This window comes from Corvus cornix, chromosome 4A (genome assembly GCF_000738735.6).
Source record: "Corvus cornix cornix isolate S_Up_H32 chromosome 4A, ASM73873v5, whole genome shotgun sequence".
NCBI classification, from domain to species: Eukaryota; Metazoa; Chordata; class Aves; order Passeriformes; family Corvidae; genus Corvus; species Corvus cornix.
The window spans coordinates 16413661-16428352 of NC_047058.1; the positions used below are offsets into that span (position 1 = coordinate 16413661).

General features: G+C 40.8%; 1 protein-coding gene across 1 annotated transcript in view; it reads left to right on the top strand.

Moving 5' to 3' along the window:
- Positions 1–14614, top strand: part of TAF1 (TATA-box binding protein associated factor 1) — a 29305-nt gene extending 14691 nt beyond the window's left edge. The window contains 18 exon segments of the mRNA XM_039572007.1: positions 295–536; positions 1809–2016; positions 2271–2436; positions 2587–2798; positions 3047–3155; positions 3351–3449; positions 4024–4201; positions 5483–5550; positions 5945–6067; positions 6419–6511; positions 6588–6672; positions 7176–7243; positions 7322–7438; positions 10208–10333; positions 11618–11716; positions 11933–12083; positions 12810–12987; positions 14006–14614. Coding sequence (XP_039427941.1) covers positions 295–536; positions 1809–2016; positions 2271–2436; positions 2587–2798; positions 3047–3155; positions 3351–3449; positions 4024–4201; positions 5483–5550; positions 5945–6067; positions 6419–6511; positions 6588–6672; positions 7176–7243; positions 7322–7438; positions 10208–10333; positions 11618–11716; positions 11933–12083; positions 12810–12987; positions 14006–14222 — 2539 coding nt within the window. The 3' untranslated portion in view covers positions 14223–14614.
- The last annotated feature ends 78 nt before the right edge of the window (positions 14615–14692 follow it).

The following is a 14692-nucleotide window of genomic DNA, read 5'->3' on the forward strand; positions in this document are numbered from 1 at the left end:
CTTGTTCTGGCCTGAGACCTAAGAGTGGTGAGGAAATAAAGTACTGTTGATTAAGAAGAGATCAACTTTTTGGAGAAGATGGTCTTGGAACAGTTGGTTTTTTAGACATAGGGACTAAAAGGAAGGCTGAGAAGGGAATATATTGTGCCCATTGTTGCAGTAGTGATTTGTATCATTAATTCTCAAACCTTTGTGTCATTTTTACCTTTGTATTTGGGAAGGTAACAGGCTGATTTTTTTTTTTTAATTTGGGAGGGCAACATTCACTGACTTTCAAGATGCCTCCTATTTCAGGGTTCTGGAATCCACTGAGATCCTGTCAACAGACACAGATAGCAGTTCAGCTGAAGACAGTGACTTTGAAGAGATGGGAAAGAATATTGAGAATATGTTACAGAACAAGAAAACTAGTTCTCAGCTCTCTCGGGAAAGAGAAGAGCAGGAACGGAAGGAATTGCAGAGGATGCTCCTGGGAGAAGACAGTGGCAATGACAAAGACAGAGGCAAAAAGGACAGGAGAGACAAAAAGGGGCTGTGTAAGTAACTGCAACCAACAGAACTTAGGCCTGGGAAGGGATGCAGGACTTTGTGTCAGGCTGCAAAGTATGCTGATCTGGCCTCTCAGGAGGGTGTGGATTCCTTACAGGGAGAATGTATAAACATGCTTATCTGGGGCTTTTCCCTCTCTGGGGGTTCTTCCTTCTCTTGAGCACTTACTGGCTGAAAGTGCATGTGAGGTGTATTCTTTGCCTCGTATCTTTTGTTTATTTTGAACTATAAACTTACTCTGGTATTTCTTTAGATAGTCACTGCTGCTCCCTGCTTAAGTTTCTTTTTTTTTTTTTCTTTTTTTTATTTTGAGTGGGGGTGGGTCAGGGGAAGCTGTTTTTTCAGTACTTTCGTCAAGATATTTTCACATATAGTTCCTGGAATGAGCTTTTGGTTCTGTAGTTGGATCTTCTGTGTACATGCAGCTCTGTGTGTGAAGCAGGCACGGTCTGCAGGCTGATAGCAGTGTCTGTTACACTGTGTGCTGTGGCAGCATGCTTGGAGGTAAACTGGGCAGCTGCCAGATTTGGATCTCCTGGAGATGTGCTTATTTTAAGTGCATTCCAACAGAGAACTTGACATGTCCCAGGTAAAACGTTTGACCTGTGAATGAACTTCATGAAGGTGCCCATGACCACTGCTACTTGTTGAACATGTGTGAGCAAAGCTGAGCTCTGCATCTGGGTCAACATTATTGTTGCCATCTATTCTCAAATTGGGAATAAATCACTAATAAATAGTTACTGGAATAATTTATAAGGGATATGTGGAAGATTTTTGATGATTATTGCCTCATGGAAAGATATCCAGTGTTACCTCATACAAAACCTCTCGACCTGAATTATGAATGGTGCTGGAAAGATTCTGTGGTCACTTGACACACTGGTTGGAACACTCCTTGGAAAACTGGATAACTTTTGACCCTCAGTTTCTGCCAGATAACCATATCTGTGATGAAAACCACTGTAACTAATCCATCTTCAGGGCCAGAATGCAGTTGACCTGTGGGTCTTGTTGACTGTAGCTGTTCCTTCTAAGTTTATAATCCATGTGGATAATTCAATATCTTTGATTTAGCTTGATTTCATGTCATGATAAAACAACATGAACAAGCAAGGGAAAGACTTCTATTGCTTAGGTTTTCCTGAACTTGTGTGTTGGAAGTTTTTAAGCCGAAAGTATCTGCTGTATTTAAACGATGATATTTCTAGAGTGTGGAAAAACTTAGAAGCAAATAAAGCATTTTCTTGTGGCAACAGCTTCAGCAGCGTCAGCAACCTCTCACAAGGATGATGACACCGCCTCTGTGACCAGCCTGAACTCCTCTGCCACCGGCCGCCGCCTCAAGATCTATCGCACGTTCAGGGACGAGGATGGGAAGGAATACGTGAGGTGTGAGACCGTGCGGAAGCCCGCGGTCATCGATGCCTACTGCCGCATCCGGACCACCAAGGATGAGGAGTTCATGTAAGGCCTTCGTGATCTCTCTTGTCTCCCTTTTAACTTTGCCTGTGGGATTATTTCATTCCACTGGCAGTATGAAGAAATGGAGAATTGAGTGTAGAAGCCCAGCACTGTAATTGTGGAGGGAAAGAGAGATTTAATGGCTGTCCGTTCGGAGGCTGTCACAAACTTTGTGCAGTGATTGACCTGCTAGAAGAGTACCTGGAAAATCATGAACTAGGCTGGAAAGCTTCTGTATTTTTTTTTCCCCCACCCAGACGGAAGTTTGCTCTGTTTGACGAGCAGCACCGTGAGGAGATGCGGAAGGAGCGGCGCAGGATCCAGGAACAATTGCGGCGGCTAAAGCGGAATCAAGAAAAAGAGAAGCTCAAGGGCCCTCCAGAAAAGAAGCCCAAGAAAATGAAGGAGCGTCCAGACTTGAAAGTAAGCATATCCATCCAGATTTTTGGCTACTGGAGGAGTTTTCTGTTCTAGTGATGTACTAAAGATCTCACTGGGGGATTTGGATGATGCTTTGACTCAAAACTAGGAGCCCATATGTGAATTCTGGTTTGTCACCTTCTCTTTTTGCAGCTAAAATGTGGAGCATGTGGTGCAATTGGGCACATGAGGACTAATAAGTTCTGCCCTCTTTACTACCAAACAAATGCCCCACCTTCTAATCCTGTTGCAATGACAGAGGAGCAGGAGGAAGAGCTGGAAAAAACAGTCATTCACAATGACAATGAAGAACTCATCAAAGTAGAAGGAACGAAAATTGTCCTGGGGAAACAACTGATTGAGAGGTAAGGGAAAAAGCAGAGATACTGGTGGGGATAATAAGAAGAAACAATGTAGAGCTTAATGCAGAAACTCATATGTATGTTAGCCACAGGAATAAAGTGACAGGGCTTTACATAAACTGTTATTTTACAGTATTTCAATTGTTCATTTGGTATTATGGCAAATGGAACCAAAGCCAGTACTGGGGGACAAATGGTCTTGATTCATGTGAGGGCTGGAGGAAGTATTGTGCTTTTTTGTTTGTGCCTAGTGCGGATGAGGTCCGCAGGAAATCCCTGGTCCTGAAGTTTCCTAAGCAGCAGCTTCCGCCGAAGAAGAAGCGTCGTGTAGGGACGACAGTGCACTGTGATTATCTGAATGTGAGTGATGGTGTTACTGAGCTGATTGTAGCATCTCCATTTCTGTTTGTGCCGACTGGCCAGGCCTTTAACTGCTCCTGTGCAACCTCCTCATATTTCCCCAGAAAATTAATAAGCTAAATTGTCTAGAATTTCTGTGAATAAATGTTTTGCATCTTGGAACTGCCTTAATTTTTCTGCCTCTCATTTCTTCAGCGTCCCCATAAATCCATCCACCGGCGGAGAACAGATCCCATGGTGACGCTGTCATCCATCTTGGAGGGCATCATCAATGACATCAGGGATCTTCCCAATGTAAGTTTAAGCTATGACACCCAAATCCTGCATCTTAAGCATTGTTGAAGTAGGTTATGTGTTGTAGACACCAGACGTTGGCTAGTTTTCTATGGATACATTTTCAAAGCTGGTATGTGATTTAAAAAAAAATTTTTTTTTCAACAAAACCAGCACAGGATGCATGAAATGTAGCAGTGTATAATGCTTTTATATATGTGGCATTGGAGAAGATCTGTACTTCACTCTTTTCTGACCAGACTTTGCCAGAAACTTGCAAAATCAAAAGATTAAATGGAAGATTTGAGTTGAAATGAGAATTTTTAAAGTTCAGTTTCTTGACTTCTGTGCTGCAATCAAAAATACCGTCTGAGAATTCTCTGTGAGGTTTTCCTTCTTATAATGGTATTAAAGAATACTGTGTAGAAGAAAGTGATAGCCATTGTGGAGTTGAGCTTATTCTATTTTCCCTGGTGCAGTTAAGGAACTGATTGTGTAAAAGTTTTATACATTAGTGCCTATTTAACTGGAGGTTAAACTGAGATTAGCTGTGCCAGTACTGTGCTGATAATCATTTGTTTCTTTTCCTCCTCAGACATACCCCTTCCACACGCCTGTAAATCCAAAAGTTGTCAAAGATTATTATAAGATCATTACCCGGCCCATGGATTTACAGACCCTGCGTGAAAACGTCCGTAAGCGGCAGTACCCATCCCGGGAGGAGTTCAGGGAACACCTGGAGCTCATTGTGAAGAACAGTGCCACATACAATGGTAAAAGTACAGGGAAATCCTGTTTCTGCTAATACATTGTGCATGGATGAGCTTTGGAAATTCTAGAGTCAACAAAAGCAACATAAAAGCAGAATAAATTCACTGCCAGGTGGTAATAGTGAACATATATTTTTCCAGATATACCTGAAATATTGTTTTAATGTTAAAGAACTAATTCATAAATAAGAAAGGAGTGAATTCCAGCATGTAGCAACAGCTAAATGATGATTGTGATGTGGTAGTTGAAGTTCAGTGATGGGTCTGTCAGTGACTGAAGACTTCTGCATGTTTCAAGTCCTGCCTATCTCCTTCATAGCTAAGCAAAGTATTGTTTTCAATAGATTACATTATTATGCTTTCTTGAATGAATCTTTCAATGCAAATAGGAATAGTTCACACCTATTGAAGCCAGTGCCTTGGAGCATGCAGCTTGGGGTAGAGTTTGCTGTCATGATTTTGCATATTTTGATTCTTAGTCACAATGAATTTTTTTCCCCCTTTGGGAAGGTCAGGAAACTAGTTTTAAAAAAAATGAAAGAAAGCTAGTTGAAAATTAAAGCATAGATTCTGTAGTAGAGCAAGTATCTGCTGGGGGAAACTGCTGATTCATTGGGGGTCAGCTTTATTCTGACTGCTGATAGAAGAGTCTTTGTCCAAAATACATTAATTTGACAAAAAAACCTCCCAGCTGCACTGAGTCTCTCTAAGCTGTGCAGCATTGAGGATGACACTGACAGCACTGGGTTTGTGTCTTTGCTGCTTCCTTTATTATTTTGACAGTTAATCACTGATTTATCCTAATAAATAGGACTTTTTTTTCATAGTTCTCTTGCAAATGCTTGTTTCCATGTCCAAGGAATCCTGAAATTATTTAATGCTGTGGGTTTTTGAATATTCCTTAAATGTCCATCTTGTCTTCCTTAGCAGTTCTGCTTCACTCACTGGACTTAGTGAAGGAAACAGAAATTTCACGACTTGTACTGTGAATATTTCGCAGAGGTGGAGGGCTTGGAGGCCAGTCTTCCAAAGGCACAGCTGCTTTCCAAAGGGTTTCCAAACTTTAACAGAATGTATGCCAGAAGTGGGAATGTTTGCTACAAACAACTTTTTCTCATATAAAATCCATGCTGAACTTGAATAATTGTGTGTATTGAGAATATACTTGAGTGTGTACTCCCAGCTGTGCTAGAAATACAATCAGTGATGCTTTAGGAGCAAAGATAAATCATATTGTGACATGGGCCTTTTTAATCAGGCTGCACTTGCTGTGTGTGTTTGCAGGGCCAAAGCACTCACTGACACAGATATCCCAGTCCATGCTGGACCTGTGTGATGAAAAGCTGAAAGAGGCAAGTCTTGTGAATGAGTTGTGGTCAGAACGGAGGGGAGGAGGGATGGTTGGGGTGGTTGAAGACTTTGAGGATAGAAGATGTGCGTAGGCTAAACACCCTGTTTTAGGGAGAGTAGTAGAAGATTAAGGGAACTCTTCCTCCCACCCCTGAAGGCATTTGAATTTTTACCATTTGAAACAGTTCCCGTGGGAGTTTTTCTGAAAAAAGCAGATGCTTGTTTCTTACTCTAGTTACTTTATCTTGTCTAGAGGCTTGTATCTTGGCTATTACCCTCTGTTATTTACAAGTGTTTCCATAAAAAGGTGCATGGGAGTCTCTCTGGGACAGAGTATCACGGTAGTACAGTTATTAGTCTAGGGTCAGCCGCTGATGTTCCCTACTTGTATTGCAGAAGGAAGATAAACTGGCTCGATTAGAAAAAGCAATTAATCCTCTCCTGGATGATGATGATCAAGTGGCCTTTTCCTTCATTTTGGATAACATTGTGACTCAAAAGATGATGGCAGTTCCAGATGTACGTAGCTTGAGTGACTGTGTGTGTGATGTGCAAAATGTGCTGATCTTGTTGTGGAGAAAACAGTGATATTAAATAGAAAAGCCGCCTGTAAAATTATTAGTTTGTATTATATGTTCCTACTGCCAAACAGATATCAACAGGCCTAGTTAAAAACCCAACTGGTAGATCTTTTCTCTGTGTCCCTCCTGAACCTAAATGATTGGAGTCAAGAGGTCTTGTTGTAAATACCTTAAATACATTTGGAGTGTTAATCAGTTCTGGAGACTTGTTTTATGACATTTGTAGCTCAAACTGTAGAAAATTCTACACAGAAGCTTTCTGAACCTGTCTGTTTTCTTTTATTTCCAGTCTTGGCCATTTCACCATCCAGTTAATAAAAAGTTTGTGCCTGACTATTACAAGGTGATTGCAAATCCAATGGATCTGGAGACCATCCGCAAGGTGTGTTGCTTGAACTGAGCAGCTTCTTGAGAGGTGTTTAGACTTGCTCACTTACTGGGTGACAATTCTCTTCCAGAATATCTCCAAACACAAATACCAGAACAGGGAGACTTTCCTGGATGATGTTAACCTCATCCTTGCCAACAGCATTAAATACAATGGTAGGTGGTGGAAATAAGGCTTCAGCTACCTTTGGTACTTAAATTAATTCATCTGGGCACCTGTACAGCCAAAGGGTGTTGAAGCCCAAGGCTGTGAATCATGAACTTGATGATTGCTTTCCTTTCCTGAGAAAAGAGATGCTTAAACAGTGATGATTTCACTGTCACACAAAGCTTTATTACCATCTGGTGCAGGATGGGGGAGTTACATTTGGGGAGGATGTTCTTCTTGCTCAGTACACATCTCTGATCCAGTGATTTGTTTCTGGGAATTTCCTTGAGACAGACAGGGTCCAACCTTCCTGTGTCCTAAATCATACTTTTAGTGCTGGAATAAACTGGTTGTGCTATTTTAGCTGAATGTGAGCCCTGCTTTGTATTTCTCCTTACATCAGAAGGTGTGGGGATTTAGGGGCCTGTGTAACCAAAACGTGTCTTGCTGTCTCAGCAGCTGGAATTGAACAAACATCAGAATATATAAAGAGGTTTGTTTCTTACTACAGGGTCAGACAGCCAGTACACAAAAACAGCCCAGGAGATTGTAAACATCTGTTACCAGACTTTAGCTGAGGTATGTGGACAACTTTACTGGAATATTTACAGTTTGAATCTTCTGTTCTGCAACCTTAGCAAGCTTTTTTGTTCTTAGTATGATGAGCACCTGACTCAACTCGAGAGGGACATCTCTACTGCTAAGGAAGCAGCACTGGAGGAGGCAGATCTGGAAAGTCTTGATCCTATGACCCCTGGTCCCTACACTCCACAGGCAAGTGACCAAGCAAAGTTTCCACTTTCTTTGTTTTAGTTTCAGTCTCCTGAGTGTTTGATCCCGAGGTTCTTCCTTGTTTAGTGTTCTCCATCTGTCTGCAGTTTGTCTTTTAGTGGAGTATCTTGTTGGATGGTGTGCTAACACTTATTTTTTAAGAATAAATATGAGAAGCAGTTCTGATGCTTCAGAGAGTGAGATACCTAAGACAAAGAGAGACATTTCCCAAGCTAATTGTAAAACTGGTCTGAAGATGAGCTGTGTACAGTCAGGTACAGCTGAGTGTTGGTTGGAAGTTTGAGGACTGTGCAAGTGTAACGTTTGGAAACCCTCAGAAGACCAGCAGTGGACAGGTAAGGAGAACATGAGGACAAAACATGGATGTAGTGCTGAGAGGAATCCAGGGAGCTGTTTGGTAGTGGTATTGTTGGAAAGGCTCATTGTTGTAATGAAGAAACTGCCTGATATGGTCAGCAAAGTCCAGCTGTGCCCTCATTGCTGGGATTCTTTACATCTCTTTGTTCCAGTTCTAGTGGAAAATAACATCTTTTAACCTTTATCATTATTTTATAGCAGACAATTGTGTGGGTCAGGTATTTTCTATGTGTTACAGAGCAAGTTGGCAGCACAATCATGCTGGGCTGATTTTTCAGCGTTTACAGTTTGGAAAAGATTTATAAGCTACTTAGACCTTTTTTTTTTAATAATTCTTCTTACTTTGGGTTGTTTGGTTGTTTTTAAAAACATCAGTAAAAAACTTTCTCCAGGAATGACAAGTTAATTCATGAAAACTAAAATTATCTTTGGAATTTGCCTAAGAAAGCAGGGAATGTCATCCTACTGTCTGAGATGTAGCCTTTTGTTTATTTGGAAAAGTTCATAGGCCCTGGGAAAGATCTCTGTGTTGATAATTGAATAATCAAATGCAAATGGTATGGTATAGGAAGACAAACCAAAGCTTTCTTTGCAGTTGTTCATCCTAATTGTAGACCAATAATTTTTCAATTCTGTGCAAATGTGATGTAATTACATCTGGAAAGTTGCATTTAATTTTAGCAAAATCAGAGCAGAAAAGAAGGGCTTGAAGTTCAGCTACAATTTAAGATCTTATAAAGATTATTTTTAAGAGAAAAATGAGTTTAAAATTTGTTTAGGCAAGAAGTATACAAAGACTGTATGGCTGAGCCAGGATAGCCGGACACAGATGGGTTTGGGGCAATATTTAACACCCTCCCATGCAACTCTCCCAACAAAAAATCCCAAAATGTAGCATTTTAGGAAAGTGGAAAGTGTTTGCTAGAAATGATGATCAAATTCAACAGGGTGGGAATACTGAAATTGAGTATCATGGAAGAAGACCGTACCCATAGGAAGTACTGGGCTGCAAGAGAGTCTTTGGAGATGAGTTATTGAAACTACTTGTTTACATATTTCAAGAATTAAATGGAATCAGTGGTGATCCCAATACATCAGAGAGTGAGGGACAAAAATGCCATTCTCTTATCTGATGGTTTCCTTCCCAAGAGCGATATTACCTGGTCTGATTTTATTCCAAGTTGGTGATCAGAAGAGAGGAAAAGAGTCCTGAGCAGGGAGCTATCCTTGGTAAGAGGAGAGAGCTCTCTGAGCTTCTCCCTTGAACTTGTCACCTGAAGGCCACCCTTTCCCTCTGCTTCTTGGCTGGAGGTACAGTCCCACTTCCCACACTCCCAAACTTGTCACAGGTGGCAGGTCTGGTGGAGATTGCTTGGCTTTAGTTCCCTTTACTTTAAATGCAGTTGTGACAGCCAACATTTATCTCCCCATATGGGTCTTCAGTGGTTGGACTCCAGGATATAAAAAGCAAATACAGCTGAGAGTTGTCTGTGCTTTACACATCTGTTTAAATTCTTATGAAGCCTTTTTTCCCTAATTTAAGAATTACTGCTGCTGTTCTTAAGACTTTCAGTATTGTCATGATCTATGAACTGTGTATTATAAGGGAATTTTATCAAAATCTTAATATGAAGTTCCTCCTTAGCTCTTCAGAGGTAAATCTGCATGCAAACTGCAGGTTGGGTTTTGGAACACTTTGTCCAAATCCCCATTTTTTCTTGCTTGTGTCAGCTTTAGGGGTTGAGCCAGTGATTTACATAGGATTGATTGGAAGCTGAAGCTTTGCTATTTCATATGTGAGAGACTTCACCCAGTTCTGATTGGAGCATTTGGGGCTGCAACATTGTTCCCATTGTAGGAAGTAAATGAAAAGGGCCATGCTGAGTCAGACCAAAGGTTGATGTAATCAAGTCTCCTGTCTCTGGCAGGGAACAGAAGTAGGTGGATGCAAACATGCAATGATTATTTTTACAGCAAGCCCTCTCTTCTGGAAATTGGCTATTCAGGCACCTTAAACTGGTGTTGCACCTGGATCGTTGTATTCATGAGCTGCAGAGAGGTCTATTCTCTACAAATTTATTGAATCCTTTTGAAGTCCATTTATGATTTTGGCCTCTGTAGAATAGCACTGTATAGAGGTACTGACTTCTACTTTAAAATCTGCTATTTGGCAAACTTGAAACCTGAGGTTGTGAGCCATTGCATTTACCATGTTTGTTCTTTATGAATAATTAGCTCATTTTGATTAATCAGTGTGTAATAATATAAACACCGTGCCAAAAAGATGCATTTTGCATTTAGTCCTGAAATCCCAGTCTTGCCTCTCAAGATACTGTTCTAGTCTCAGTTCAGTGCCTGAGAATGTTCTGTCTCCTGTTTCCACCTATACTTTAGCCACCAGATTTGTTTGATACCAGCACTTCCCTCAGTGTGTCCCATGGTGCTTCATTCTATCAAGATGAAAGCAATTTGTCTGCTATGGACACTCCCATCACTACCACAGGGAAGCGAGGAACTCAGGTCAGAATCCTCCATTTTCTCATCTGGTTGGGGAGTTGTCTTGTATGAGCAAATTACTAAAAGGAGGCAATGACTTTGTGGGAAACAGGTGACAAAGATCAGGTTTTCCTAGCAGAGGAGGGAATATCTTCAAAAAGTGATGATATTTCTTTCATTCTGACTGCTCTGAGGGAAAAGGAAAAAAAAATAAAGAGCACTGGGAATTGAAACACTGCAAAACAAAGAATAGAGAATTAAAAGCTGCAAAAGAATCTGCCTAAGGCCAGATATTTGTTTGCTTCACTACTTCTGCAAGTAGAAACCTGGTGACTCATGCTACAGAGGGTTAATATGCAATCCCTTGTTAATTCTGAGTAGGGAAATGGTGAAGGATATTCTACAGATTCAGAAGATCATAATTGGATTATTAGATTATTATGGTCGCATCCAGTGACAATTAGGAGCTTGGAAGAGATGGTTGCCACTGCAGATACCTTATAGTTGTAAAAGGAAAAAAAAAAAGCAGACAGGTTAAAGGTATTAAATCACTATAAATGTTACAGTAACTACAGAATATTTTTCCTTAGTCTTTATTCTGTGTTAAACAAAAAAAAAAAAAGTTGAAGGAGAGAGAATAGCAGAAGGAGATGCAGTAATAGGATCATGAAAATAAATTACCAGGAGAATGAAGAATGTGAGGAGCCACAAGACTGAAGGTGGTACCAGAAAGACTGGTGAGAGCTCTTCTGAACAATGCGAACAGAGATTGGTTATGAATAGTTCTGTCTAGTATGGTAGCCATCTGTAGCTTTGTGAATGCCTTCTAGATTTGGAAGTCTTCAAGATTTCTGTAGAAATTTATAGGTTTTGGGACAGAATCTGCATGTCCTCTTTATCTTGGACTCATGGGGACTGGGGGAAGAACAGGAAGAGAAGGACAAGAAAAGACTTGGTGGAAAATGCTGTATGGTTTTAAAATATATTATGAAAATAAGCACTTTTTAATGACCTAGTCCTATTTTCCAGAAATAACTAGTTAACACAGAACTCTGGTGCTGTAGGGCTGGAGATTCCCAGCTCAAGGATGAGCACATCAGGTAGAAGTGTGTGGAGACTGCTGTCTGATCTTGCAATAAAGAGAAAAAGGATCCTTGCTTCTGCGAGTGATGCACATGTATTTTCCTTTCTGTCTTTCCCTTCCTGTACTCCCACACCCACCTCTGTGGCCCAGGTGTCCCCTACACCCCCTGAGTGATGTCCAGTAGTGCCTTCCTCAGTGCCATTGCTGTTTGTGTTCCTGTCCAGATGCGCCAGGGGCGAGGTCGGCTGGGTGAGGAAGACTCTGACGTAGATATTGAAGGCTTTGATGAGGATGATGATGGGAAGCCTAAAACTCCAGCCCCAGTGAGTATATTTACAGAAATCTCAGTCACTGTGTGTGCTGACTCTCAGGGTTGTCTGCTGTGTCTGCTGCCCTGAGACAGACTCTGAAATGCAGTTTGGAAATGTTAGCACTGTGAAATGAGGGAATGCTTCAGTGTGGACAGGGTGGGAAATCTGTGATAGAAGTTGCAGCATGCTGCTGGATGGATCTTCACCATCCCTGTTTGTATGACCCAGGAAGTCGAAGATGCAGATGGTGACCTTGCTGATGAAGAAGAAGGATCAGCCCAGCAGCCCCAGGCCAGTGTCCTCTATGAAGACCTGCTTATGTCTGATGGAGAGGATGATGATGATGGGAGTGATGAAGAGGGAGATAATCCTTTCTCGTGTAAGTGTCCTTTTCTGGTTGTTCATTAACCCAGCTGATCTCATGCTTCCATCACAAAAACATGCAGTAGAGAACAAAGGGGCAAGATGAGGAAACTAGGTGAACACAAATGGAACTGAAAACAAAAGTGGAATAGGAATGCTGTAAGTACAGACACAAAAGAAAGCAGAGTTAAGAGAAGATCTTGTTGACTGTATTTCATAAAGTGAAACTGCAAATGGTTCTGAAAACACTGTGAGTATGATTTAGTATGCAGAGCCAGGAATAGGCAGTCTAGTATAAGCACAGCATTTATTTTGATATGATAAAGGGTTATCAATGTTAAATGTAAAATGTTAATGTCAAAACAATGTTATCAAGAACTGGAAGAGGTGTACAGAGGTTATTCAGACTGTGTCTAGGTTTTACTACAATGCAGAAAAACTCATAGTGGTATTTAGTGACTCCTGAAAATTATTAGGGGGAGAAGAAGGGGAATTTTTCAGAGTAGACAAGACATAAGGCCTTTTTGAGTAATGGTGGTAATGAGATTGCTTTGGAATGACATCAGAATCGGGCACTCAGCGGGTGGTATCACCTCCCAGATACCTTTTCTGCTGCCTTGTGGAGACACAACTTTGTAAACCTTCCTTACAGTCAATACTGCAGCCTTTAAACACAGACAGTGGGTATGTAAGTGACAGAACAAACGTGTCAATTTGTGACCAAACATTGGTTCGTTCACAGCTATCCAGCTGAGTGAGAGTGGCAGTGACTCAGATGTGGAGCCCAATGCAGTGAGACCCAAACAACCTCATGTTCTTCAAGAGAACACACGGATGGGCATGGACAATGAAGAAAGCATGATGTCCTATGAAGGAGATGGTGGGGAGACATCTCATGTTATGGAGGACAGCAATATCAGGTAATTAGAGCTGAGAATCCTGTTAAAATCCCTTCTCTTAAAGATTTTTGAAGTGTTCATCATAAAAACCTGAAGAATATCTCACATTTTTCTTAAAGTTATCTTGTGACTGTTCTTACTGTTGCAACCATAATTACCATTTATTCTTACTGACAGAAATTTGGGGTTGCTGTTAAGATTTTCACTAATAAAAATATCAGTTAAATTAAAAAAAAAACCCACCCAGTTCTTTCTTTTAAGTTAGATTATTTCCTGTACATAGTGGGTTTTGATGGCAGGACAAATAAAGGTTTTTACAAGCTGTCTCAAACTACAAGATGTCTTTGAAGTTCAAAGATGATTTTGAAGATTAACTTTTTTTTCCCCTCTAAGAAAAAGCATATCCTGACTTGCAACTGCTTAGTTGAAGTCCAAAAGTATAGGAATATGATATTCTGTATTTTGGAAGGCATTCCATCATTAGAAAATTAAAAGTACAACAATAACAACTTTATTTTTTTGCATTCGAGAGAACAGCAACCTACTCTCCCTTCTCTGGACATTCTGTAGAGTATAAGTATTTGATTCTCCGTTCTTCTACTTGTGGAATTCAGTTCTTTAGTGCCATTATTGATATTTGCCTAATAAATCACAGACATCAGAGCTGATAGGTTGTGCTGGCAGGCAATGGTCAGTCCAGCCCAGGACCTTGACAAGAGTCAGCAGGAAGTGCTAGAGAAGATGAGAATGGGCTGAAAACAGTCCTGCACTTTCTGTCAGCAGAGAAGGTGACAGAAGGTGTTGGAGCAATCTGTTTTTCCTGCCCTGAGTGTATCAGAGTGGGGTAGAGATAATGGAATTGTTTCATTGAAGAACTGGGTGTTTTAAAAATTTTATTTTAAAAACCTGGCCAGTGACAGAATTGAAGTGCACAGTGGTTCCTAGTGCTCACAGGACTTCAAGCCAATCCTTACAGCAGCTAAATACAGAATTGTTGGTATCAGCAGCTCATTTGAAATTACTCTCTTTTTTCTTCTAGTTATGGCAGCTACGAAGAACCAGACCCAAAGTCCAACACAAGAGACACGAGTTTCAGCAGCATTGGAGGGTATGAGATCTCAGAAGAGGAGGAGGAGGAAGAACAGCAGCGCTCTGGGCCAAGTGTGTTAAGTCAGGTCCATCTGTCTGAGGATGAGGAGGACAGCGAGGACTTTCACTCCATTGCAGGAGACAGTGACCTGGACTCAGATGAATGAACTCCCTTCCCTGAGATGATGGTCATCCTGGGCCACTCTTGGCTCTTGAACTTCTCTTGTCCCAGTTTGGCATAAGGAACTGTGTAGTGTGGACTGTGTTAACAAGATTTTTTTTTTTTTGGATATAATATTTTAATTGATTATAAAACATGTTATATGAATGAGTAAATGGTGAAAAATGAGCTTTAGACAAGCATGTCCTGCTGAAGCCTTGGCTCGTTGTAGCCTGTACTGGCTCCAGAATCCCAATACAGTTTTGTATGGTTTGTTCTTCAGTCTTTATAGATGTAAAGTAATTCCTCAGAAATACTGGCTTGTTTAGATACATGCATGTCTGTCAGGAAAAAACATTTGCTCAGAATGAAATACTTGGTGTTGATAAACAACTGGAAGGCAATTTTCATTTCATAAAGGGGAACTTTTTCTCTGGGACCACAACTACACTGTCTGATGTCTCACCCTTAAGTGGT